The sequence below is a fragment of the Pristiophorus japonicus genome, chromosome 13 (genome assembly GCF_044704955.1).
Source record: "Pristiophorus japonicus isolate sPriJap1 chromosome 13, sPriJap1.hap1, whole genome shotgun sequence".
Classification (NCBI taxonomy): domain Eukaryota; kingdom Metazoa; phylum Chordata; class Chondrichthyes; family Pristiophoridae; genus Pristiophorus; species Pristiophorus japonicus.
Genome location: NC_091989.1, coordinates 42,769,544 through 42,797,496, shown reverse-complemented (window position 1 = coordinate 42,797,496; position 27,953 = coordinate 42,769,544). Strand labels below are relative to the sequence as shown.

General features: G+C 45.8%; 1 protein-coding gene and 2 long non-coding RNA genes across 4 annotated transcripts in view; 1 reads left to right on the top strand and 2 right to left on the bottom strand.

The window, feature by feature from the left end:
* Nucleotides 1-18,691, bottom strand: part of LOC139277993 (uncharacterized) — a 69,494-nt gene extending 50,803 nt beyond the window's left edge. Inside the window, exons 1-2 of one of the 2 annotated variants that reach the window (XR_011596194.1) lie at nt 18,616-18,691; nt 8,471-8,656 (exon numbers count right to left, since the gene is read on the bottom strand). This is a non-coding gene — a long non-coding RNA (uncharacterized lncRNA). The remainder of the gene's footprint in view (nt 1-8,470; nt 8,657-18,615) is intronic. The other variant, XR_011596195.1, reaches the window with a different exon arrangement.
* Nucleotides 17,600-18,548, bottom strand: LOC139277992 (nuclear apoptosis-inducing factor 1-like). The gene is made up of 3 exons (XM_070896638.1): nt 18,194-18,548; nt 17,920-18,082; nt 17,600-17,785 (listed from the first exon to the last, which is right to left on the bottom strand). The coding sequence occupies exons 1-3, from the start codon at nt 18,434-18,436 to the stop codon at nt 17,616-17,618; spliced, it is 576 nt and encodes a 191-aa protein (XP_070752739.1). The 5' UTR covers nt 18,437-18,548; the 3' UTR covers nt 17,600-17,615.
* A 124-nt stretch (nt 18,692-18,815) lies between the features above and the next one.
* The window catches only part of LOC139277991 (uncharacterized), a 134,043-nt gene continuing 124,905 nt past the window's right edge, over nt 18,816-27,953 (top strand). Inside the window, exons 1-2 of the long non-coding RNA XR_011596193.1 lie at nt 18,816-18,877; nt 23,518-23,942. This is a non-coding gene — a long non-coding RNA (uncharacterized lncRNA). The remainder of the gene's footprint in view (nt 18,878-23,517; nt 23,943-27,953) is intronic.

Genomic DNA, 27,953 nt, shown 5'->3' with positions numbered 1-27,953 from the left:
CTGGTCTGCCCCCCTCGCCTCATGGGAGGCAGACGAAACAACATCTGCAATCGCTCGCCATTTTCTTCGGTATGCACGGGGTGGAGGTTTCCCATGCACACCCCGAGTCACGACTGCCCTCCTGGACGGCACCTCGTTAAAGAGGCCTCATTGGCTTGGCCATTTTCCTCTCCGAATTGCCTTCTAATGATATTTTTGCTATTATTTTTAAGTTAGGTATTCCCTCTGATCTCATGCTTCCTCTTCTCTCTCTATCTCCTCTCTCTCTTTATCTCTCTGCCCCTCCCTGTGCCTTCTGCGCATGTGTGATGACCCCTGACCTCCCGAAACATGGGAAAGCGAGTTGGCCGAAGAAAAAAAAATTTCACACATGCGCAGAAGCCCGTTGCTAGGGAAGCTTTTTTCTCCCATGTTCGGTGGGCGAACGTGACATCGGCGAACTTTAAGATGGCCTATTCCACATCACCGGCCTAAGGCCGAGTGGAAAACCACCCCCCCAAAAATGGGCCATGTTCCAGCGATCACGAAGGCTGAGATGTCCTACATCGCTGAAACAAGGCCCATTTTTTGGGGCGATGGCCACCTGGTGGAAAGTCTAGTCCACAACCTTTTGCTCGGCCGCTAGCAGTTCCTTACAAAAGGGGCAAATAAAGGCTGATGCAGGAGAACAATTCCACAGGTGCGAGCAGCCCTCTTTTACTGCATCCTAGTGGGCTTCCTTAATATACGAGTCTAGACAGTGAGCAGCAACAAACTATTCAATACGGAAGGCAAACAGGACAGAACGAAACATTCCTCTCAGTGGCTCCAGTAGGCTATTACTCCAATTTTCTAGCACTATGGTATTTAATCAAACTCACAGCTATATCTTTTAACCAACATCCCAGAATCCTCTATCACCATAAAAGCAAAGTAATGCAGCTGCTGAAGATCTGAAACAAAAATAGAAAAAGCTAGAAAAGCACAGCTGGTCATTCAGCCTATTTGGAGAGAAGAGATACGTTTACATTTTGTGTAGTGTATGGAGAAAGAGTCAGACTGAACACTGTGAGCTCAAAATAAAGTTGACATTAGTCTTTCCTTGCAGGTGTCCAGAGTGCCTCTCCAACCTGTGAAGCCTTCTTAAATACCTGTGCTTCCAAGGGATTATGGGATCCCTTGGGACTCCGGGGAATGAGCCCTCTAGTGGTTGTACAGAGTAAATACAAGTCCACATATATAACAACAATCCCCCCCCCCCCAAAGTCAATAGTGTAACTATTTACAATGTGAATCGATCTGGGGCCCTTCTTGATCTGGTTGATCGTCTTGGTGTGAAAGCTGATGTTGAATCATTTGTTGGGCCCTCGCTGGGCTGCCGTGCAGCTGGTCTTGCTGGGATGCCTGGTGTGTTGGGCCCTGCAGGGCTGCTGTGGATGATGGGTTCTGCTTCGTGGTCAACCGTGGTGCCGGTTGTCACAGGTATGTGTGTTGGGGGATCAAAAAAGGTAGGGTCCAGGTGGGTTGCTCAGGATAGTCCATAACTCTGAGTTTGATTTGGTCCAAGTGTTTCCGGTGAATGAGTCCATTTGAAAGTTTGACCTGAAACACCCTGCTCCCCTCTTTGGCCATGACAGTGCCGGGAAGCCACATGGGACCTTGTCCATAATTTAATACAAATACAGGATCATTGACTTCAATCTCACATGACACATTTGCGCTATCATGGTATGTACTTTGTTGAAGCCGCCTGCTCTCTACCTGTTCATGTAGATCAGGGTGAACTAACGAGAGCCTTGTCTTAAGTGCTCTTTTCATGAGCAGTTCAGCAGGTGGGATCATAGTGAGTGAGTGGGGTCTCGTGCGGTAGCTAAGCAGGACTCAGGCTAGGCGAGTCTGCAGTCAGCCTTGAGTTACCCTCTTCAAGCCTTGCTTGATGGTTTGCACTGCTCTCTCTGGCTGACCATTGGACGCTGGTTTAAATGGGGCAGATGTGACATGTTTGATCCCATTACAGGTCATGAATTCTTTGAACTCAGCACTGATAAAACATGGCCCGTTGTCACTCACCAGGACATCGGGTAAGCTGTGAGTGGCAAACATGGCCCGCAGGCTTTCAGTAGTGGCAGCGGATGTGCCAGCCGACATTATCTCATATTCAATCCACTTGGAATATGCGTCTACAGCCACAAGGAACATTTTACCCAAGAACGGGCCTGCATAGTCGACGTGTACATTAGACCACGGTTTGGAGGGCCAAGACCATAAGCTTAGCGGTGCCTCCCTGGGTACATTGCTTAACTGCGAGCATGTATTACATCTGTGAATGCAGGACTGTAAGTCTGCATCGATACCGGGCCATCACACGTGGGATCTGGCTATCGCTTTCATTATTACGATGCCTGGGTGAGTATTGTGAAGGTCATTGATGAAGGTGTCTCTGCCCTTCTCGGGGACCACTACTTGATTGCCCCACAGAAGGCAGTCTGCCTGGATATACATTTCATCGTTGCGCTGCTGGAATGGCTTTATCTCTTCCTGCATTTTCACTGGGACATAGAAACATAGAAACTAGGTGCAGGAGTAGGCCATTCGGCCCTTCAAGCCTGCACCGCCATTCAATGAGTTCATGGCTGAACATGCAACTTCAGTGCCCCATTCCTGCTTTCTCGCCATATCCCTTGATCCCCCGAATAGTAAGAACTACATCTAACTCCTTTTTGAATATATTTAGTGAATTGGCCTCAACTGGACCAGCTCCCGTGAAGCACACAGCTTTTGACTAGAGATAATAAGGGGTTCTGGCTTGTCCAGGTTTTGATCTGCCGGGCAGTGACGGGTGATTGCTCACTCTCAAATGCTTCCATAACCATGGCTAGATCTGCGGGCAGCGCCATTTCCACCCCCGTGGTAGGCAATGGCAGCCTACTGAGAGCATCAGCGCAGTTTTCTGTGCCTGGTCGGTGGCGGATGGCGTAGTTGTATGCGGACAATGTGAGCGCTCATCTCTAGATGCGGGCCGATGCATTAGTATTTATCCCTTTACTCTTGCAAAACAGGGATATAAGTGGCTTATGGTCAGTTTGCAATTCGAATTTTAGCCCAAACAGGTATTGATGCATTTTCTTTACCTCATAGTCACACGCTAATGCTTTTTTTTCAATCATGCTGTAGGCTCTCTCAGCCTTTGACAGACTCCTGGATGCATAAACAACCGGTTGCAGCTTCCCGAAATCATTAGCTTTTGCAATACACACCTGACGCCATTTGACGATGCATCACATGCTAGTACCAAATGCTTACATGGATCATACAACACAAGCAATTTGTTTGAGCATAACAATTTTCTCGCTTTTACAAAGGCATTTTCTTGGCTTTTGCTCCAAACCCATTTGCCCCCTTTTGGTAGTAAGACATGTAGTGGTTCTAGCAGGGTGCTGAGACCAGGTAAGAAGTTACCAAAGTAGTTCAAGAGTTCCGGAAACGACCGCAGCTCTGTCACACTCTGTGACCTCGATGCGTTCTCGATTGCTTCCATCTTCGCGTTGGTGAGCCTGATGCCGTCCTTCCCAGGAACTCGACTTCAGGCGCCAGGAAAACACACTTTGAGCATTTTAACCTGAGCCCCACACAGTTGAGTCGACTAAGAACCTTCTCCAGCATCTGCAGATGCTCGACTGTGTTCCGACCTGTGACCAAGATGTCGTCCTGGAAGACCACGGTGTGCGGTACCGACTTCATTAAACTTTCCATGTTTCTTTGGAATATCGCTGTCGCTGATCGGATTCGAAACGGGCATCTATTATAAACAAAAAAGACCATTGTGCGTGTAAATGCAGGTGAGGGCCTTCGATGATTCCTCCAGTTCCTGCGTCATGCAGGCTGAAGTCAGATCCAGCTTTGTGAACATCTTTCCTCCTGCCAGCGTTGCAAAGAGGTCGTCAGCTTTTGGTAGTGGGTATTGGTCCTGCAGGGAAAAACGATTGATAGTTACTTTGTAATCATCACAGATTCTGACGGTGCTGTCTCTCTTGAGGACTGGGATAATAGGACTGGCCCACTCGCTGAACTTGATCTGTGAGACGATGCCCTCTCTTTGTAGCCAGTCTAGCTTGATCTCTACCCTTTCTCTCATCATGTACAGTACTGCTCTCGCCTTGTGATGGATGGGTCACGCCCCCGGAATTAGGTGGATCTGCACTTTTGCTCCTTGGACTTTCCCAATGCCTGGTTCAACAACGAAAGAAATTTGTTTAAGACCTGGGCACACGAAGTGTCGTCAGCGGGCGATAGCGCTCGTCCCAGTTCCAGTGTATCTTTCCCAGCCAGCTCCTGCCATGCAGCGTGGGACCATCGCCCGGTACCACCCAGAGTGGTAGCTTGTGCGCTGCTCCATCTTAGGAGACCTTTACGGTAGCACTGCCAATTACAGGAATCAGTTCTTTTGTGTACGTTCTTAGTTTCGTGCGAATTGAAGTTAAGACTGGCCTTGAGGCCTTGTTGCACCACAACCTTTCCAAAGTCTTTTTGCCCATGATGGACTGGCTTGCACCATGTCCAGCTCCATTGACACCGGGAGTCCATTTAGTTCAACATTCAACAATATCGGGGGACAATTCGTGGTGAATGTGTGTACACCATGTACCTCTGTCTCCTCTATCTGAGGCTCTGGTTCGTCGTGATCCTCCTCTGCAACATGGTGGTTTGCATGTTTAACAGGCTTAGCATCTCGCCTGCACACTCGTTGGAGGTGTCCCATTATTCCATAGCCCTTGCAAACGTGCCCTTTGAATCAGCATGAATGGAAACGATGATCACACCCGCAGCGCCAACAAGGTGTTAATGGCCTTGCATTCATCACCCTTGATGGTGGACTCTGAGGCATCTGCGGACATGCAGCTGCAGGTATGTGTGACCTGCCCTGTACGTTACGATTCGAAAACAACATCACTTTGTTCACAGTACTTTTAGCAGCACTTGTGTGCTGAGAGATTTGCTTCGTATTGTCACTGGTGACTATGAACGCCTGGGTTATCACTATGGCCTTACTCAAGGTTGGGGTCGCTACAGTCAAAAGTTTGCGAAGTATGGTTTTGTGGCCAATGTCAAGTACGAAAAAGTCTCTGAGCATGTGCTCCAAATGTCCTTCAAATTCGCAATGTCCTGCAAGGCGTCTTAGCTCGGCGACATAACTCGCCACTTCCTGGCCTTCAGATCTTTTGTAAGTGTCGAACCAGTACCTCGCCATCAGAACGCTTTCCTTCGGGTTCAAATGCTCTCGGACCAGTATGCATAAATCGTCATACAATTTCTCTGTGGGTTTCGCTGGAGTGAGCAGATTCTTCATGAGGCCATATGTTGGTGCCCCACAGACGGTGAGGAGGATCGCCCTTCGTTTGACAGCGCTTTCTTCCCCATCTAGCTCGTTGGCCACGAAGTATTGGTCGAATTGTTCCACAAAAGTTTTCCAATCATCTCCCTCTGAAAATTTCTCCAGGATGCCCACTGTTCTCTGCATCTTTGGGTTCGCTATCTGGATCTCGTCGCCAGTTGTAGTGTATGGAGAAAGAGTCAGACGGAACACTGTGAGCTCAAAGTAAAGTGTGACCTTAGTCTTTTATTGCAAGTCTCCAGAGTACCTCTCCAACCTGCCTTCTTAAATACCTGTTTCCCAAGGAATTATGGGATCCCTTGGGACTCCGGGGAATGAGCCCTCTGGTGGCTGTACAGAGTAAATACAAGTCCATATATATAACATTTTGGGCCAAAGTCGGGAAGGTTCTTTTTAGAATCCATCCCTTCCAAGGTTATTTTCAACTGGGTCCTTCAGCCTTCTGATCTCATCAACAGCCAAAAGGCCCCTTTGGGAAGGCCTGACACATGGCTGCAGGTCTAATGTGCTGGGGAGAGGGTGGATCAGGGATTTATATGACCCAAAAAGGGAATAACGACATTGTTGAGCCTGGACAGCTGTGCTGCTTCTGTCGAGTGTCGGGGCAGAGGAAGCCAACAACATTCGCTATTTAAATGATCACTCTCTCTCCTGACTCCCATGACTTCCAGGCTCAGCTTGCTGATTTCAGATCAAAGACAGTACAGCAGGATCAATATAGAGAAAGAGAAGCTACCGGAGCCAGAATTGAGGTTAGATGGGTAAGATCCATTTAAATATCACAACCTTGGAGGAGCAGAAGAAAAGATCAACTGATAAGAATTCTCCAGTTGAAATGAAAAAGAACAGAGAAAAAATGTATTCACGAACATGAAAGTGAAAGTTTTGATGGGCAGAAGGTTTGTATTGTTGAATTTCATTTTATACAAGGGTTTTTTGGGAGGTGGGTGGGGGTCGGATGGGGTGGAGGTGGGTGGGGTGGGGGTGAGTGGGGGTTGGGGTGAGTGAAGTGGGTGTGGGGTTGGTTGGGGGATGAGGTGGGGGATGGGTGGGCTGGGTGGATGTGGGGTGGGGGGTGGGTGGGGTGAACGTGGGGTGGGTGGGATTGAGTGAGGTGGGAGGGAGGTGGGTGTGGGGTGAGTGGTTTGGAGGTGGGTGGGTATGGGGGAAGTAGGGGATGTTGAGTGGAATTGGGGTGGATTGACTTATTGGTATACATGGTAACTTTTGAACTTTCCAGGCTCTCTGTATGAGATTGCCAATTTTATTTAATTTTTTGCCAAATTGTTTTTCAATTAAGTAAATCCATGAAAAAAAACATTTTCTTTTGAATTTACGGATACTTGTAACATTTGCACATAACATTAAATCAAACTGGTGGGTCTTTTGAAGAATACACGAATAGTAATACTGCTACTGAAAAATACCATTTTAAAAGCAGATCGATCTCTTTAAGTAATAACAACACAGCATGGTTTCTGATTTAACATTTTGAGAACACAGAATACTGTTTTGACACGGGAATAGCAAAAGACAAGTAAATTACATGCTAAATTAATGAGGGTCGATAGCAACACTTGAATTAATTCATTTCCACATTCTCTCTTGCTGCTCATCCCTCCTATTCTTCCCACCCCTTAGTTGCTAACTTCCTAATTCCCTTGTATCATTTACGTATTCCACATTGCTGTCATTTACACTTCTCTGCATCCCCATTGTAACACAAGCAGCCCCTGGCTCCCCTGGATATATTTCTACGGCAGTTTATCATTTTAAACATAATTTATACTGCTTCTTGAATAGTTGTAATACTGAAAATTAAAAATCAGACTTTTGTCATTCCATTATATATTTGCTGTTATCCAGCACAGAAATAGCATGACACAGATGAAAAGGTGCATTTCAGCAAAATTTAAGGAAGCATTCCTTAAATCAAAAGTATCGACAATATTCCTTGTTCTGTTTTGCATTTTCCTATATTGCAATCACACAAGGGTCTCGAGTAAAAAAAGACACCTACTAAATAAACTTGCTTAGAGCCTTGAGAAGAATTCTCAGGAGACAAATCCTGCTGTTGCTGCATATGTTTTTAGGTTTGACTGACAGATCAACGGCAAAATGTCTATTATATTTCTTCTAACAGAATGGCCAGGGAGCTTGTTACAGGCCATAACTTTGAATACTGTACTGTTTAGCTTGAGGGTTTTTCTGCTTCTGCTTATGGGTAGATATGATATGAGGAAGCTCATACATGCCATCTATGGCGCTGCCTGGCAATTTCACTGACCATTGGCTTGTAACTTTATTTAGTTGTCAACATGTCTGCAGTTGAAGTCCAGCTGTACAAAAACAGATGGTGTGATACTATGGAGCTCTTTCAGTGACTTCAAAGCCTTAAATTTGATTTTTGAATGAACTATCAATTAAGTTTTAAGGGCCTATTTTCCAAATGTCAGTCATGTTTATACCAACATAGTACTAGATTAAAAAAAAGCACTATTGGCAGTGTTAATGCTTACATGACATTTTTTTGGTGACTCAGTGACAAACAATTACCACCAATAGAACAAAAAGACCAATTGATCCCATTTTTGAAGGACATTATCTTAAGTAACGCTCAACTGGCTAAATTTTCAGGTGTTGCAGCAGTTGATTGAAATGTTCCACTGACAATGCATAGAATGGATCTTATTGCATAATGCGAAGCACACTCTTAGCATATTAGTGCTGGGTTCCCTAAACAAATAAGGTACCATATGGTGAATGTATTTGCTGCAATGATGGGGCATTCAAACACAGCAGCTGATTTGAGGAACTCGTATGTTACAGGGGAACTGACCAGCTTTTATCTAGAGTGCTCTGATTTTGGTTCCCCAGAACCCCCCACACCACACCCCTACTGCTTCAGCATCATTATCTGTAAAGTGAACAGAAGGAACATTTCTGAGTGCATTAGTACATTTAACCAATTCCCCACTGCCTTCATGGTGTGAAAACTCATTCAGCTCCACAAATCAGGAAAGGGTAGGAAGCTGTTGGATCATAACAACTGGTGGGCATCTCCTCCCACTTAGACAGGTATTGTTACTGTGCACTTACCGATGTAAGCCAGTATTTGCTCAAAGGCAGTAAGTGGCTTCATTGCTTTGCTACCTCCATCAATAAAACTGTAGACTTTCTTGTTTTAATTACCTTCCCCACAGACTTTCTGTGGGCTTGTGCACTGTGATTTGCAGTTATTAGATATCCATTTCAGCGACGCACCCTCTATCGGAGATCTGGGACCTATGTGAACAGGAAAAACAACAATGTGTCTCCTCAGCCAAATAGACTGAAGAATTCTTACTGAAATACGCAGGAGGCTAAATTGGGCTCTGTCCCGTCAGCTTTTGAGGTGCTAGGCATCCACCTAATGCTGAAATGGTGTCCAAGATCCGTATACACTTTCAACAGGAAGTGCGCAGGAAGCCATTTTGGTAAAGGGGTTTGTGCATGCGCCAACAACTGCCAGCAGTCATTTTATAACATCAATCAGTGTGCAATGCTGATTTGACACCAGCGCTACCATTTTCCAACTGCACAACACATTAAATGGAATGAAGGACCACTCACTAACACTACTTGAAGTGATTATGAACTACTTATAAGAAAATTGCTGCATTATTTATTTTTGCTGCTGGTACAATTATATATATTTTTGGAACTTTCCTATGCTTGGCTAATGTTTGAATAGTCTACAGAGAGTGGTCTGGCTGGTGCTGAAGTACACTTCTACTCATTTAAAAGCTTGTGCTGAAACAAGTTGCTTCGAGACATGGGTGGCCTGTTAAGCCTTCCTCTGGGAATTGATCATGACTGGGAGAGTGAAGAGATGCCACACAGAGCAGGACAAGCTGCTATCTGCCATATCTGCTGTGGATCTTTAGGGAGCAATTCTCTTACCTCAACATCAGCAAGAACCAATGCATGATACATCTTCGTTTCACAAAGGAGGTCATGACTGAAATCTGCCAACTGCTGCAGCCACAACTGCAACCTCAAAGCAGGGCAAGTACAGCATTGCCTGTGGAAGTCAAGGTGACCGTGGCTCTTAACTTTTATGTATCAGGCTCCTTCCAGTTTGTTGCTGGAGATACAAGTAATATCTCATAGCTTACAGTAACCTGCTGCATAAGGGATGTCACTCTATATACAGAGAGACAGTTTAATCTCATTCCCTCTTGCCAGAGACAAGCAGATAGAGTGAGCACAAAAGTAAAATACTGTGAATGCTGGAATCTGGAATAAAAACAGAAAATGCTGGAAATCTCAGCAGGTCAGGCAGCATCTGTGGAGAGGAAGCAGAGTTAACGGGGCTGAAATTGCGGTCGGAGGCTTCCCGCGGGAAATTGCCTCCGACCTGAAACATTTCTACGAAAGTACCTGGTGGTCCGGGAGGAGCGTGGGATTCCGGTAGGAAGACTTTCTCTTCCCGCGCTGCGAAGCGCGCTCCCGTCCTCCAGGTTCCAACGCAGAAGGTGCAGTCATGTGTGACTGCTCAGCCAATCAGGTACAGTATTCCACAGCTTTCTCATTAATTGCAATGAGAACTCCGTATCTATGAGTTCTCATTGCTATTAATGAAAAAAAAACAAAGACACTAAACACATGTAATAAAAAATAAAAAACACACCTGACATAATTAAAATTAATTGAAATTAAAGTTAATAAATATTTGAGAGAACATTTTTTTTGCCAAGTTTTTAAAAAGTTTTTTTAATTGTGGTTAAAAATAAATGTAACAAAGTGGGCAGGGTTTTTTAAAATAATATGTGTTTTTTAATTTAATTTAATTATGTTTGCAGGCGCAAGAATTTTGAGGACATTTGCTGGACAAGATATGGGTAAATACTGCAATCTTGCCTGTGCAAATGCCCTCGCTCCCGATCTGGGGATCATCTGTCAGCTTGAGCTTGACAGATTGGAAAAGCCGGTTTTCCGATGCCTTCCCGGATCCATAGAAACTTCATCCGAACCCGGGGAAGCCAGGATTTCTAGGAACATTTTGGATCGATAGAGTGAGCACAAGGGTTTACACAGATTACAGACTTCCTCATGGTGCAGGATGCCATTGACTGCACGCACATTGCCTTGCATGCGTCTCATGTGAACTCGGCCATTTTCATGAAACAAAAGGCATTTCTCTCGCTCAATGTGCAGCTGGTGTATGACCACAGGCAGCACAGGTAAATGCCCGTTACTTCCAGTAGTCATGATTCCTTCATTCTGTGGCAGTCCTCTGTGCCACCTGTATTTGACCCACCACAACAAATCAAAGGCTGGCTGCTGGGTGACAAGGTTTATCCACTCATGACATGACTCATGACTGGTCCGTAACCCACACACATGTGCACAGCACACCTACAATGAAAGCTATGCTGCCACAAGGAATGTTATCGAATACACCATCGGTGTCCTCAAACAACGCATCTGATGCCTGGGAGTACTCAGCTGAACAGGTATCAAAATTTGTAGTAGAATGCTGCATGATGCACAACCTGGCTATTCTGAGGGACTAGCACTTGGCAACACCTATCAGGTGAGAAGCTAAGGAACATGAGGAAGTGGAGAAAGAGGAAAGGCAACATGAAGTGGGGGAACAGGAAGAGGATGGGAGGCTACAACATAAACACCTCTTTTCTGCCCGGCTCTACATTATCAAATAATTCATGAGCAATATCAGTAACCTCAACCACAACTCCCCATTCACCAACAGTCCCATCTTCCTTACTGTTCCTCTATCATTGACCATTACATTGTTCTCTATCTGACAACACAAAAATAAAAACCACAAGAAAATTCACATTCCAATCCAATTTTATAAATTCAATCATTACAGAATACAGGTTGAACCTCCCTTATCCGGAACCCTCAGGGCCTGGCCTGTTCCAAATGAGGGATATTTCCAGATAAGGGAAGGTCACATGTTTTCAGTGGGTATGTGTGCGTGCCGATTGGCTGGAACGACTGTCAGTCAGACAGTCAGTCAGTCAGTCAGTGTGGTGTCGATGGGTTGTCGGGCCCCGAGGTGTCGGTGGGTTGTCGGGCCCCGAGGTGTCGGCGGGTTGTCGGGCCCCGAGGTGTCGGCAGGCCCCTAAGGTGTTGGTGGGCCAGCGGGCCCCGAGTGGTCGGCGGGCCAGCGGCCCCATGGTGTCGGTGGGCTGTCAGGCCCCGAGGTGTCTTAGCACTATCTCAGCCTGGGCTGCAGCAGTTTGGGATGGCTGTCTGACAGGCAACAACAAGAGCACTGACAGAGTGGCAGGGGTGAGAGCAGGAATGCTATCATCCTGAGAGAGGACAGCAGGTTCTTGTACCATGGAGCCACTGCCACTCTCCAGGGGTGGTGCTTGATGGGCTGCTGGGACACCATGGAAGCCCCTTTGAACAATGGTACCCAGAGCCATGATGGCAACAGTCTGAGCTGGCAAGGCAGTATCTGAGCTTCCAATACAGCACTCAGGACATTGATGGAGCTGCCTGTGCTGCAATGGAAGTCATTTGTGCTGTAATGCAAACTGTGACATCGGCCAACAGATGTTGCATCATGGTGGGTTCCACAAGTGTGCTGATGGAGGTGACCACGCATTCAATGTTGGAAAGGATGGGCTGGAAGTTCTGCGCAAAGCCGTGCCAAGTTGGTGCTGGAGTTCTCCATGTTTCTTGACATTGTGCGCAGGTCTTCTGGCAGATTATCCAGTGCACCAAGCATTTGGTTATGTATACCCGTCAGCCTTCTTCTGCAGTCTGGCCTATTGACGTCACCATCTGATTCCTCTACAGCAGAACTAGTGGGCGACCTCGCCCTCCAGCGGGCTGGCCCCTGCGCTACCCTTTCACCCCCCCCCCCACGCTGGCTCCTGTGTACTTCTGCCCCTTATCTCATCCTATGCAAATTCCTCCTCTATCCTAGCCTCTAAAATACACACAGTGTCAATCTCTGAGCTGGTGGCTGTGAGTGTAAGATCCATCAACAGTGTCTCTTCATCTTCATTGTCTTCTTCCTTTTCCTCCTCTGACTGGAAAAGAATATCAAAGGGTATGATGAGTGAGCAGGAGGGTGGGATTAGACACATTTGGTGGGCTCATTTTATGTAGAAATATTCTATAATTCTACACTAATTTCTGCAGTTCTTAATTTGGCCAACCTGGACCTGAAGTTGCTGTAGTGGACTCCACTCTGGTCTCAAATTTTGTTTTCATGCATACCAAAAGAAATGGTAAGATCTTGGTTGAAAAACCAAGATTTCGTACTGTTGTGAGCAGCTATTGTTTGTACATTCTGTGCTCCTTGGCTGTACTTATGGGCTGTTTGCCAGTGCTGGGATTAACCAGCTCGTTAACTGCCTGAAAATGATGAAAGTAAGCATCAGTGCAGAATGTGCTGATTAACCGATTTCTACTAGGTGAGATGATTGAATTTATGAGGCACAAATTCAACAGGAGGAAATCCAGGTGCACCTGCCAGTTTGATTGATAAAAGATGAGCATAATCAGAAACATAAAATAATTGTTTCTAAAGAAGGAAAATAAGGTCAAATGATCTTATCTGAACAAACATGTGTAGTTTGATTTGTGTTTTTATAATATGAATTATAAAACCAGACTGTATGTGACCTATTGTGCCTTTTCTTATTAGGCCATATGACTACTGATCTGTTGTTCACCAGAAAATTGACAGGTGCACTATAAAATTCATTTTTCTGTAGAAGTGTGCTCTCTTGACCATGTGTAACTCCAATCTGTTTAAGTGCAGTCTCTCTCCCTGAGCTTCTAAGAGCCCTAAAGGTCTTTCCATTTCAAATAGCCTCTTTGAACAGGTTCCAGTGCATCTGTTTTCAACAGTATAACTAGAACTGGATGAATGGACATATTGGCCCAGAATTTGCAGTCGGAGGCTTCCCACGGGGCCGATGCTTCCAAACGCAAAATTTTCTTCGAAGGTACCTGGTGGTCCCGGAGGTTTGGAGACTTGCGGTCCTGGGCCTCTACGTGAAGGCCTTCGTAGAGGCCCGCGTATCCCAGGAACATATGGGTTTCGTACGTATCACTGGGATCATGTGGGCTGACCCAACTTATCAGAGTAGGGGATCCTTATGGTAATTCATACTTATGGTAATTCCATCTATATGGAGCTGCCATAAGTATGAATGCGAATACCCCCCAAAACACAGAAACACTGAAAATAACTTTTTTTTTAAAACCATCATGTATTTCAAATGAATAAAAATGGAATTTAATTAATTATTTAAAACAAAAATGTAATTTTTTGAAAATAAATTTACATATTTTAAAGGGTCTAAAAATAAACTTACCTTATTTAACAGAATTTTAAATGTTTACATTATTTTTTTTAATGTATTTTTCTGTACTTTAAAAGTCTTCAGCTGATAAAAGCAGGCCTTATTCCAGCTTTCATCAGTCATAAGAATTTGAAGGACATTCACTGGGCAGGAGTTAGCCCAACTCTCTGCCCGCAGAGGCCCTTTAGTTTCAGATGCGGTGGATCTGTCAAGAGAATTCTTGACAAATCGCAAGTTCCGGGTTTAGGCGTATGGGATACCTAAACCCAGAATTTGCGGGGACCCCACGGGCGCGTGTGCACCTCATACCTGCCCGTGAAGCGCAAATTCAAGCCCAATGTAATTGACATATTTAAAAGAGGAAAGATTGAAGCAGCATTTTTGAAAGGCAGCCAACTTTAGCAGCCAACCACTATAACATCATCTAAAACATAACATTTTGATGCAACTTACATTACCAGATTTGCTAAGCACCACTGGCACTAATTCAAAACAAGGAACCTACCTTTAGGCATGAGTCCAGGATTCATGCACTCCAAGGTGAATGTTCCAGTCCTAAATAGATCTCCCACTCTTTGGGGTCAAGTTTCGGCCTGAGTTGCTCCTATTTTTTTGGAGCAACTGGTTGAGAATGGAGTATCTTAGAAATTGCAATTCTCGGCATTTAGTTTGCTCCAGTTCAAGTCAGTTAGAACAGTTACATTTTGGAACAGATTTTTCTTTTCAAAAGGGGGCGTGTCCGGCCACTTACGCCCATTTTGAAAATTTAGGCAGTGAAAACTTACTCCAAACTAACTTAGAATGGAGTAAGTGTAGATTTTTTTACGCTCAGAAAAACCTTGCCTACACTTCAGAAATCAGGCGTAGGTTACAAATCAGGCATAGGGAATGGTGGGGGGGCGGTGGGGAGGAGGGGAGGGGGGGGGGGAGGGAAGTAATTAAATTCTACAAGCATTCAACAGTCTTATGTATACAAATAAAGAGCCATCCTGAATAAAAAATTATAAACAAAGCAAATACAAAATATTGAATATTTCTACCTGTGTGAAGCAGCAAGCAGCCTTCAAGCTGCGGTGCTTCAGGCAGGCCTTCCTTCCACGTAGGTGACAGGGGCGGTGTCAGTGGCTCGACGGTGGCCGAAGACACAGCAAGCAGTCTTCGAGCTGCGAGGGAGGCTGAGGTCATTCAGCCACGGGATGGGGCGGTGGCAGTGGCTGACGGCAGCCAAAGACACAGCAAGCAGCCTTCGAGCTGTGGTGCTTCAGGCAGGCCTTCCTTCCACGTAGGTGACAGGGGCGGCGTCAGTGGCTCGACGGCAGCCGAAGAAACAGGAAGCAACCTTCGAGCTGCGAGGGAGGCTGAGGCCATTTGGCCAGGGACAGGGAGAGGCAGCTAGATAGCCAGTTTGAAACTTACATTTGTAATTGCAGAATGGGTGCTGCATTGTCAACACCACGGATTATGCAATGGTTCGCCAGCAATTCACTGCATAGGAGAGAATTGATTAGAGCTCACCACACCAGGAACGTCATAGCCCGTAGGCTGATAGGTAGGAGACCTTACCCACGTCGGCAATATTGAGCCAGGCGCTCGTATTTGGACATGAGCGAGGCTGATTGTGTCAAAAGGCTGCGTTTCCGCAGAGAAGTTGTCGTTGAGATCTGTGATATGCTGAGAGCAGATTTGCAGCCCAGAAGCAGAATGCCAACTGCCTTGTCTGTTGAAGTGAAGGTAACAGCTGCACTTGCCTTCTATGCCTCGGTATCATTTCAGGCTACAACTGGATATGTGTGCGCCATCTCTCAACGTGCAATACATGCCTGCGTTTACCAGGTCACGGCTGCACTGTATGCGCGGAGGAATGACTTCATCAATTTCCCAATGACCGCACAAGCGATCTATGAGAGGGCTGTGGGCTTCTTCAGGATTGCTGGCTTCCCAAAGGTACAGGGCTGCATTGATTGTACCCACATAGCCTTGCAAGCATCTGTGGAGGATTCCAAGCAGTACAGTAATAGAAAAGGTTTCCACTCCATCAGTGTGCAGCTCGTGTGTGGCGACAAGCAGCGTATCATATTAGTCGATGCGAGATACCCTGGCAGCACCCATGATGCGACTGCGTTATATCTGACATGTTTCAGCAGCAGCCAGAAGGGCAGAGCTGGCTACTGGGAGACAAAGGGTATGGCCTGACCACCTGGCTCATGACGCCCCTATGCGTGACACGGACGGAAGCTGACCGTCAATGGCGCACATTGCGACGCGCAGCATCATTGAGAGAACCATTGGCATATTGAAACAGCGTTTTCGATGCCTGGACCATTCCGGAGGCCACTTGCAATACTCTCCTCAGATTGTCGGTCACTTCACTGTTGTGTGCTGCATGCTCCATAATTTAGCCATCATGAGGCAGCAGGAGCTGGTAGTGGAACCAGAAGACCCCCGTGAGGGTCCAGTGCCTGATGATATTATTTTGGAAGAGCAGGATGAGGATGATGACGACGATCAGAAAAGCATGCAAGTGCCTGATGCCGGAGCACGAGGTTGGAGGAGGGCCGTCCATCGTGCTCCTTTAATGATTTCTCGAGCCCTGCGCCAGCAACTCATCCGTGAACGCTTCAATTACTGATGCCTGAGGGCTCTGCGACCACTGTTGCGCATGGACATGTTTATTCTTTGCAATTGTTCCTACGTTGTGTTGTGTTAATGGAACATGATTCAGTTTTAATGAAAAAATATTTTATTGAAAAGTTAACATCACTGTAAGAAAATATTTGTTGTATCAAACTTTACTTTTTAATATGACTCTTGAAGATCACTTATAAACTTGTAAAGTTAAAAACAATTTCATTGTGAAAAATCTTACACTCTTAAGATCACTTATACTTCAAAATCACTTTTTAGGTGCAAAATTAAATAAGTTACAAAAAGTGAGAGCATTTACACTATAAGATCACTTAAAAACCCTAAGATCACTTATAAATTGTAAAGTTACAAAAATTACAAAACAATTTCAATTTGAAAAACGCTACTACAGCTACATCAAGAACAAGAACAAAAGCAGCAAAGAAAGGCTGCAACCATCTCTCATCCACATCTCAGTGAATGTTCACTTCTTCCTGGCGGTGTCATTTGATTGGCCGGGCTGTGTGCCCTTATTGCAGCAGCTACCTCCATGAGGGCCTGTGCCGTCGCATGCATGCCCTCCCTCACGGCCTGTGCCGTCGATTGCACTCCCTCGGACATTCCCTCCCTAAGTTCCCGTGTCATTACTGCTATTTCTCCAGTCAGGACCTTCACCTCTTCACCCACTGCACTGACGCCACCGATGTGTGATCGGGTAAGCTCATTGGTCTCCATACCCAATGCCACAACCTGAGCCGCATCTGTTGCACGCAGCATCTCAGGAGAGCGTGTCTCCAATCTCCTTCTCCTTTGCTTGGGTCTGCCTCGGGGCACCACTACACTGGGAGGCACGGGCAGGGACGGTGGGACACTCAGTGTTCCAAATGGCACCACTACACAGGAAGGCGCGGGCTGGGACGGAGGGACGTTCGGTGTTGCAGATGGCAGTACTAGAGAGAGAGGCGCGGGCTGGGACGGTGGGGCACTCAGTCTTCCAGACAGCAGCACTCGACTGCGAGCTGTGGGCTGGGATGATGGGTGAATGGGTGTAAACTGCTCCATTATATCACCAGCACCACTGGGACCCACAACGTCGGAATCAAAACCATGGAAGGTGGAACCAGAACCTATGCGAGTGGGAGGCGCAGGCTCGGACGGTCGTGCACTGAGTGTAAACTGCTGCATTACACCAGCAGCACCACTGGGACCTGCAACATCAGAATCAAAACCATGGAAGGTGGAACCAGAACCTATGCAAGGGGTTGAAACTCTGATACCCCTTAATGGGGGCTCATAAACATTAATTTGGAAGCTCTCCCCGTAGACATTTCAGTCATCGCCGCCATCATCCAGTCTGGATCGTCCATATCTGGTTGTACTGGATCTTGTTCTGTATCTTCAGGATCCTCAGGGTTGGCAGCAGCAGCATCGTCATCATCATCATCATGTTCTGCAAAATACATCAGAACAGTCAAATGTTTAACAGCAAGGGAGGGGGCAGGATGGGTGGCATGAGTATTCTCACACATAGTAGACCAGGCAGCAAGTTGATTTGAAGTGCCACGATGCATTTTCAGGACTTACCCTCTTCCTCACGTGCGAGCCCAGCCTTTGCTGTACTGATTGCTTTTCTCCATGTACGACTCATCATAGCAGCTACCCTCTGTTCCAAGGGTGTCAGTGGATGCAGATTGGGCGTGCCTCCTCCTGTTCGAGTTGCTTCCGTTTTGTTGTGGGCCAATTTCTTCTGCAAAGAGTGAAATATAACTTTTTACAGAGTGCATCTTTCTGCAGGGTGGGACATACAGATAGTCACGTTACAATTACGATTACATTAAAAAATAAAAATATTACTTACACTAACTACTTGACCAAGATCGTGCCATTTCTTTTTACACTGGCTTCCAGATCTCATGGTATGCACCACTGCGCAGTAATCTTCTGCAACTTGGTTCCAGCGTTTCTTCATTTCTTTAGGTGGCACTTTTATGCGACCTCTGTTGCTGGTATCTAACTCCTGCCAACTCTGCTCAATGACATTGACTAATATCTCCACATCCTCATGCAAGAAATTTTTTGTTCTTGGTGGACGTTGTTTCATTGCTGTATTGAATTGACACTCTTATTTTTCAAAACACACAGTCCTTAATTTGCATGCACCTATGCAGCACCTGTTCTGGAAGTTTAGCACTCATTGATTTCAGCAGGTGATTTCTTCAACAGTGTTGCTAAAAGCACTCCTTCAGACACAAAAAAAATCACCAAAATTCAATCCCAAACCTTTCCAGAGGTCCACGATACAAATCAGCACTTTTCTTCAAGTTCCTTTAAAAATGGCCGAGTGCCAATGTTTATGGGCTACTGCGCATGTGCGCGCTCCAACACGCACGCGCAGGGCTGTCGGCACGACGTTCTCTCATCTGACTTAGCCCCGCCCGCCTGCGCTTGCAGAATCGGAGCGACTCTGTGGCTCCGCCCCCCGCTGATGTCTGCGCGCCACACCGAGCTCCGAGGGACCTACAGGGAGCCCAAGAATTGCAAGGTACATTTTTGTCGAGCTTTTAGGCGCCAAAAACGGGCGTCCATGTAAGGGCTGCGCTGTTCTAGGCGCGGCCCGAAACTTAACCCCATCGACTCTTTGACAACACTTCTTCCTTCTTCCAATAGCTCCTTTGATCAGACACCTTAATTTCTTCACAATACAAATCTATTTTAACCTCCACTACTCCATTTGGAAGATGATTCCAAGTATTAATCACTCTTCGCATGAAGAAATTCTTGCTAATATCAATCCTGAACTTCGCTTCTACTAGTTTATATCAATATCCACTGTCCTGCAGTCATGGTTTAATTTGAAATAGTGCATATGATTAATCTTTTCCATTGCACTTGGGATGAATTCCTGCAGGAGTTCTCTGACTTGTCCACCATAACTTCGGCAGAAAAGCCACGTAATTGTCATTTACGCTGGTATTCTGGGGTTTCCTCAGCACTTCCACTGAAGTTACGGCAGACGACAGGAACTCTCCTGTGGAAATTCACCCCCTTAGTATCTTGCATATATCAATAAAGCACCTTCTTATTTCCCTCCCTTTCAAGGTTAGAGTCTGAGTTGTTCTAAGCTTTCCTTATAACTCCATCCCATGACATTAAAGATTAACCTCAATGCTTTTCTTCACACTGCTTCCAGAGCTTGAATGTTTCCTTTGTGTCTTAAGGTGCTACCTGACCAGAGCACTACACAGCCTCATATGACTGGCTCAAACTTTTGCTCTACTGATTTGGCAAATAGTTCAGTATTCTGATTGCTTTATTTTTTGATGTTACAAGTCACTCTGCCAACTCTCTATTCGTGTTCACAGAAAAATGCAGTTTCCATAGACAGTCCCATGCCTCCAATCAAAAGTTGACTCCCTTCTGCATGCCATGAGTAGGATGGATTAACAATTATCCTTTTCCTGTACTGGAGGTTGGATGGGCTGCCCATTATGCACTCCTTTCTCTTCAAAAAGCAAAAGACCATATTGTTCAGACTAAAACTAATATCATTAATTTCTTGATTTATGTCTCTACTGTTGCAAAAGCGATATAGCAAAATAAGCAGCAATACAAGAACTTAACTTACATAATACTTTAAACTGTCGTAAAAAACCCCAGAATCCCAAATCTTAAAGTTCTTTCCAGAATCTATAACCAAGCCTTTAATAATTGTAATATGGGAATGTCACTGCTTTATGCAGTTCTGTCTCATGGCTACAATGTGCACATAAAGAGTTGAAACAAAGGGCAGACACCATCATTCTGGGTCTCCAGGGCAGATAGAATACAACACCAAATGAGTTTAGACCCACTCAGCAGGTCATTTGTTTAAAAAATCAATTTTCCTTTTCATTTTGGCAACTGAATTGCAGTCTTCAAACTCTGATGGATTTCATATTTCATTTTTATACCCAACTTGCATATCAAATAATTTGATCTCAAGAACAGCCTTTAGTGATTGTTATGCATCTGCAGTCTTTGCCTGCTACCCACGCTTCAAAAGCAGGAGAGAATCCCTGATGCAATTAATATGTAATCACTTCTCTTCAGGAGACTGGATAGGTAGAAAATCCCACAGAAATGTATATATCCTTACACAATATTAATATTGACTTAACTTACTTCTCCCTCCAAAAGGTCGACAGAATTTGTTTCAGAAGACAGCTAATAGAGTTTCACTTCAAATTTACAAAATACTGCCGAGCTACAATTTAATGTGAAAATGTCCTAATACTAGTCACATCTCTTGTGCCATTGCATAATTTGCAGAGTCAAGACCAAGTGCAATAATTCAGGTCAAGGGTTAGAAGGGGGATGGAATAATTGGACCCAGGTGAGGGAGGGGGAAGAAGGAGACATCAAATGGAAGGGGAGAGGGAGAGAGGGAAGGAAGGAAACTCTCTTTGGGCCTGGGGGCTTGTGATATGACTTTAATTCACTCTAGGGTCTTCATTTTAGTTAGGGGGGCATCCTGAGACACAAATTCTAGTCTCAGGATCGGTCCAAGTCAGCATGGATTTATGAAAGGGAAATCATGCTTGACAAATCTTCTAGATTTTTTGAGGATGTAAATAGTAGAGTGGATAAGGGAGAACCAGTGGATGTGGTGTATTTGGACTTTCAAAGGGCTTTTGACAAGGTCCCACACAAGAGATTAGTGTGCAAAATTAAGGCACATGGTATTGGGAGTAATGTATTGACGTGGATAGAGAACTGGTTGGCAGACAGGAAGCAAAGAGTGGGAATAAACGGATCCTTTTCAGAATGGCAGATAGTGACTAGTGGGGTGCCGCAAGGTTCAGTGCTGGGACCCCAGCTATTTACAATAAACATTAATAATTTAGACGAAGGAATTTAATGTAATATCTCCAAGTTTGCAGATGACACTAAGCTGGTTGGCAGTGCGAAATGCGAGGTGGATGCTAGGAGGCTGCAGGGGGACTTGGACAGGTTAGGTGAATGGGCAAATGCATGGCAGATGCAGTATAATGTGGATAAGTGTGAGTTTATCCACTTTGGTGGTAAAAACAGGAAGGTAGATTATTATCTGAATGGTGACAGATTAGTAAAAGGGAAGTGCAACATAAAAACATAGAAACATAAAAAATAGGTGCAGGAATAGGCCATTCGGCCCTTCGAGCCTGCACCACCATTCAATAAGATCATGGCTGATCATTCACCTCAGTACCCCTTGATCCCTTTAGCCATAACAGCCATATCTAACTCCCTCTTGAATATATCCAATGAACTGGCATCAACAACTCTCTGCGGTAGGGAATTCCACAGGTTAACAACTCTCTGAGTGAAGAAGTTTCTCCTCATCTCAGTCCTAAATGGCTTACTCCTTATACTTAGACTATGTCTCCTGGTTCTGGACTTCCCCAACATCAGGAACATTCTTCCTGCATCTATCCTGTCCAGTCCCGTCAGAATTTTATATGTTTCTATGAGATCCCCTCTCATCCTTCTAAACTCCAGTGAATACAGGCCCAGTCGATCCAGTCTCTCCTCTAATGTCAGTCCTGCCATCCCGGGAATCAGTCTGGTGAACCTTTGCCACACTCTCTCAATAGCAAGAATGTCCTTTCTCAGGTTAGGAGACCAAAACTGAACACGATATTCCAGCTGAGGCCTCACTAAGGCCCTGTACAACTGCAGTAAGACCTCCCTACTCCTGTAATCAAATCCTCTAGCTATAAAGGCCAACATACTGTGGTGTATGTAGGCACCTTTAGTAATGACCCCACGAGGCAGGGTATGATACTTAAACTGTGTAGACCTGTAGTCCTTTATTTGCAGCTCCTGAGTGAGGACAACAAGCTGTGAGTTCCTTTTTTTATACTGGGTTACCTGCAGTGTGCAGGTAACCCTTAGGTCTCCAGCAGCAGCACCCTCTGCTGTACAGGTAAGGTGTTTACCGTATAAGGGTACATTCAGTGTGGTATAACAGTGTTACAGACATCACACAGTAAACAGGCATGCATACACAACAATACTCCCCCTAAGCATTTTTCATATCCTTATTGTCATGACCAGGGGAGGTGATCAGGGGTGGGCAATGGGAGGTTGTGGTGAAGGTTGTGTGGTTGTCAGGTGTGACCCCTGTGCTTGAGGCTGGCCTCGTACGTTTCCCTTCCCTCACACACAGACCAAGTGGGTGTCACTGTTGTGGGATCCCTCGGGGGGGGGGGGTAGCCATGGCAGCAGTGGGTGGTGTGTATACACTGTGATGTGGGTAGTTGTGGGGTGGTGGGCAGGGGTGGTGGGCAGGGCCACAAGACTGGGTGGACTCCTTGTCCACCAATTGGGATGAGAGTCAGGTCATCCCAGGGTTTGCCAGAGAAGCTGGAGGGTATTGGCCTCATGCTCCTGGTGTTGGCCCTGGTGGCCAGAGGTTGTAGGGCTAGTGCAGGTTGCCATTGGTGGTGGCTGGGCTGCCCATTGACCACTATCCCTGTAGTGGGTCTGCTCCCACTGGCTGTGTGTGTCCTGCAAGTGGCATCACATTCATTCCAAAGGTCCAGGCTACATGGTCAGGTAGCCTGCTGGACCTGGGGGTTTCCCACAGAGGGATTCCATTCGCATCGGCATGGTCCCTGTAGGACCCAATGTCCTTTGGCAGTGTCCTACCGGTATACATGACACCTTGGCTCTGATCACACATAGTCGAGCCTGCATTATACATTCTAGCATTTGCATCACTTTTGGGTGTCCTGGTTTCAACAGACATAGTTACATTAGGCATTTCACATTCTCTATCACTATTGTTAAGCTCAATAAACTTTTTCCTAACCTTACTGACACCTGCATTCATCTCATTAGTCACATTAGTTAAACCAGCATCACAATTCATTGTTACATTGCATACATTTTCATACTTGCACCCTTTAATCGCATCTTTAGCTTTAAAGTTCGTGTACTCAAATAGTTGAAACTTCCCCTTTAAATTTCTTTGGCTACTGGTCTCCTTTAAGGGAGCCTTCAAATCCGATTGGCCGCTCGGTGTCACGTGATGCTCCTCCAATGCTCCTTGTGGCATGGCTGTGGCCATTTTGATTACAAGTGTTTCTCCTTATGATGCTGGTGCTGCAGCCATTTCCTGGCTTTCCTGCAGGTGAGCTGTGGTGATCTTTTCTTCCACAGCGCCACTTCGCCTGATTTGGATCAGGTTATCCAATTCCTACCCAGCAGCATGGGACTATCGCTGACTACAATCCACAGGGGGAGTTTGTTCAACATGCCGCCCTGGGAGACCTGGACGTTTACGCTGCCAACAATTTGGATTTTACCTTTGGTATAGGTGAGCAGCTTCACCTGGACAGGAGACAGTTTTGGTCGAGTGGCGGGAATAATCCAAATTCTTTCAAAGATCATTTGGCTCATCACAGACTGGCTCGCTCCTATGTCGATTTCCATGGAGACTGGGACCCCGTCGATGTCCACTTCCATCGTCCACGGAGAACTTTTGGTGGAGCAGATAAAGATTCCATACTCTTCTTCCAGGTTTTGAGTAACTTCCTCTTCATCTGTGTTGGAGCCCGGTGATCAGCCAGCTCATCAGAGACACGGTGAGTAAAGCGTTTTCTGCACATTCTCTGAAGGTGCCCTTTCTCTTTGCAGCCTTTGCATGTGTAGTCTTTGTAGCAGCACTGGTGGGCCCTGTGGTTTCCTCCACAGCGCCAGCACGGGGCCATCTGGTTTGACCCATGTGGTGGACTCAGGGTTGTGGGACTCGGGTAGAATTTCTGCCTTTGGAAGTATCCATGCGGTGCACTGCGCTCGCCGGTTTAGAGTCCTGGGTCAGTATTCGTCTGGTGTCGCCGGCTGAAACCATGTAGGCCTGGCTCACTTGAATTGTTTTCTGCAGGGTGACCGTGATGTCAGCCGAGAGCAATTTGTGTAGGAGGCCTTCGTGGCCGATTCCGATGACAAATATGTCCCTTAGTGCTTCATTGAGGTGGTCGCCAAAATCACACGGAGCAGCTCGTCTTCTTAAGTGTGCAGCATACTTAGCAATTTCTTGGCCCTCAGGTCGCCGGTAAGTGTAGAACCGGTGCCTGGCTGTGAGGATGCTTTCTTTCGGTTTTAGTTGTTCCTGTACGATTGTTACAAGTTGCTCATAGCTCTTGGTGGTTGTCTTCTCCGGGGCTAGTAAGTCCCTGATGAGGCAATAGATGGTGGACCCACAACTGCTAAGCAGGATGGCCCTGCATTTGTTCGGTAGTGTGGCCGGTGTGTCCCTGTCCAGGTCGCTGGCTATAAATAAGTGTTCCAATCTTTCCACAAAAGCATCCCAATCTTCCCCCTCTGTAAATTGCTGGAAGTTGCGGAGGTTAAACATGTTGAGCGTGTAGTTAGTGACCTCGTATTCCCGTCGCCAGTTGTGGTGTATGTTGGCACCTTTAGTAATGACTCCACGAGACAGGGTGTGATACTTAAACTGTGTAGACCTGCAGTCCTTTATTAGCAGCTCCTGAGTGGGGACAACAAGCTGTGAGTTCAAACAGTGTGCAGGTAACCCTTAGGTCTCCAGCAGCAGCACCCTCTGGTGTACAGGTAAGGTGTGTACAGTATAAGGGTACATTCAGTGTGGCATAACAATGTTACAGACATCACACAGTAAACAGGCATGCATACACAACACATACGCATACGATTTGCCTTCTTTGTCGCCTGCTGTACCTGCATGCCAACTTTCAATGACTGATGTACCATGACACCCAGGTCTCATTGCACCTCCCCTTTTCGTAATCTGCCACCATTCAGATAATATTCTGCCTTCGTGTTTTTGCCATCCAAGTGGATAACATCACATTTATCCACATTATACTGCATCTGCCATGCGTTTGCCCGCTCACCTAACCTGGCCTTAGCATCCTCCTCACAGTTCACACCACCACCCAGCTTAGTGTCATCTGCAAACCTGGAGATATTACACTTAATTCCTTCATCTAAATCACTAATGTATATTGTAAATAGCTGGGGTCCCAGCACTGAGCCCTGCGGCACCCCACTAGTCACTGTCTGCCATTCTGAAAAGGACCCGTTTATCCCGACTCTTTGCTTCCTGTTGGCCAACCAGTTCTCTATCCACGTCAGTACATTACCCCCAATACCATGTGCTTTAATTTTGCACAACAATCTCTTGTGCAGGACCTTGTCAAAAGCCTTTTGAAAGTCCAAATACACCACATCCACTGGTTCTCCCTTATCCACTCTACTAGTTACATCCTCAAAAAATTCTAGAACATTTGTCAAGTAGGATTTCCCTTTCATAAATCCATGCAGACTTGGACCGATCCTGTCACTGCTTTCCAAATGCGTTGCTATTTCATCTTTAATAATTGATTCCAACATTTTCCCCACTATTGATGTCAGGCTAACCGGTCTATAATTATCCGTTTTCTCTCTCCCTCCTTTCTTAAAAAGTGGTGTTACATTAGCCACCCTCCAGTACATAGGAACTGATCCAGAGTCGATAGACTGTTGGAAAATGATCACCAATGCATCCACTATTTCTAGGGCTACTTCCTTCAGTACTCTGGGATGGAGACTATCAGGCCCTGGGGATTTATTGGCCTTCAGTCCCATCAATTTCCATAACACAATTTCCTGCCTAATAAGGATTTCCTTCAGTTCCTCCTTCTCACTAGACCCTCGGTCCCCTAATATTTCCGGAAGATTACTTGTGTCTTCCTTTGTGAAGACAGAACAAAAGTATTTGTTTAACTGGTCTGCCATTTCTTTGTTCGCCATTATAAATTCACCTGAAATCTGACTGCAAGGGACCTACGTTTGTTTTCACTAATCTTTTTCTCTTCACACATCTATAGAAGATTTTGCAGTCAGTTTTTATGTTCCCAGCAAGCTTCCCCTCATACTCTATTTCCTCCCTCCTAATTAAACCCTTTGTCCTCCTCTGCTGTATTATAAAATTCTCCCAGTCCTCAGGTTTGCTGCTTTTCCTGGCAACGAGACCTGGGTGTCATGGTACATCAGTCATTGAAGGTAGGCATGCAAGTACAGCAGGCAGTAAAGAAAGCATAGCTAGGGGATTGGAGTATAGGAGCAGGGAGGTCTTACTGTAGTTGTACAAGGCCTTGGTGTGACTACACCTTGAGTATTGTGTGGCAGTTTTCGTCTCCTAATCTGGAGAAGGACATTCTTGCTATTGAGGGACTGCAGCAAAGGTTGATCAGACTGATTTCTGGGATGGCAGAACTGACATATGAAGAAAGACTGGATTAACTAGGCTTATATGCACTGGAATTCAGAAGAATGAGAGGGGATCTCATAGAAACACATAAAATTCTGACGGGATTGGACAGATTAGATGCAGGAAAAATGTTCCCGATGTTGGGGAAGTCCAGAACCAGGGGGTCACAGTCTAAGGATAAGGGGTAAGCCATTTAGGACCGAGATGAAGAGAAACTTCTTCACTCAGAGAATCGTGAACCTGTGGAATTCTCTACCACAGAATTGTTGAGGCCAGTTCGTTAGATATATTCAAAAGGGAGTTAGATGTGGCCCTTACGGCTAAAGTGATCAAGGGGTATGGAGAGAAAGCAGGAATGGGGTACTGAAGTTGCATGATCAGCCATGATCATATTGAATGGTGGTGTAGGCTTGAAGGGCAGAATAGCCTACTCCTGCACCTACTTTCTATGTTCTTTTCCTTATTGGCTCCAAATTCTGTATCAAAGTAGGATAAGGTGTGTTTTGTTAATCGGTCTTGCCCCACAGTTTCTAATTTAGTTCCATTTGGGGCAAGATCCACAAGGAGATATACAGCATAGTGAATGTTGGGGTGGAGGGGGAGGGTGGGGGGGCAGGGACTGGACACAAGAGCTGAATGGTGGTAGCGGGGGATGGTGCGGAGTTGTAGCAAGGCTATTGGACCAAGGTGCATCATAGATATCTACCAGAAATGTAATGGGGAGTTCTGGTCCTTGTACAACGTGGTCTTTGGGGAGGGGGGGGGGGGCATATGGCGGTACGAGGATGATAGGGGTGGGGAGAATGCAGCACAGGCATTGTTAAATGGAATGTTGTGAACCCCCCACTCAGCACTTTCAATGTAGAACAGATGAACCAGGATGGGTCTCTGCTCCAATTGCTGCACTGCAATCACTAGACATGATGGGACAATTTTCCTGTCCATAACACCCAGTGTGCAGCAGTTCCGAGAGCGTTGCAGACAGCAACAAGAAGCAACATGGCTTCATCTTTACCTCCAACGGACAGCAAATTCAACTTTTAGACTAAAGCAGTGATTTTACAAATTTTGCCGGTAATTGTTTATGGGTGGATGGGATTTTGCAGCTGACAGAAACAACAGTCACCAATGAAAAATTCAACTTCCTTTTTAAGCTGCTGCGCACAAATTCCAACCCCTTGTTTTAAGCCAGCGCTGACATTGTGTTGTTATTCTTAGCTGACATTTACCCTCTTATACTGGATTATTCTAGGGGGGTGTGGGGGACAACAGAAAATAAGCCATGGTAAGTTTAGAATCTCATATTATTCCCAGTCTCTCCCACAACCGGATCATCACCATTCATTATATAAGTATGTTGCCC

Bases quoted from the DNA above. Each gene is read 5' to 3' on its own strand.
- LOC139277992 (XM_070896638.1), bottom strand. From the start codon at position 18,436: ATGAAACAACGTCCACCAAGAACAAAAAATTTCTTGCATGAGGATGTG. The intron at 18,083-18,193 runs GTAAGTAATATT...CACTCTTTGCAG, and splicing joins ATCTTGGTCAAGTAGTTAGT to AAGAAATTGGCCCACAACAA. The intron at 17,786-17,919 runs GTAAGTCCTGAA...TGTATTTTGCAG, and splicing joins GCTCGCACGTGAGGAAGAGG to AACATGATGATGATGATGAC.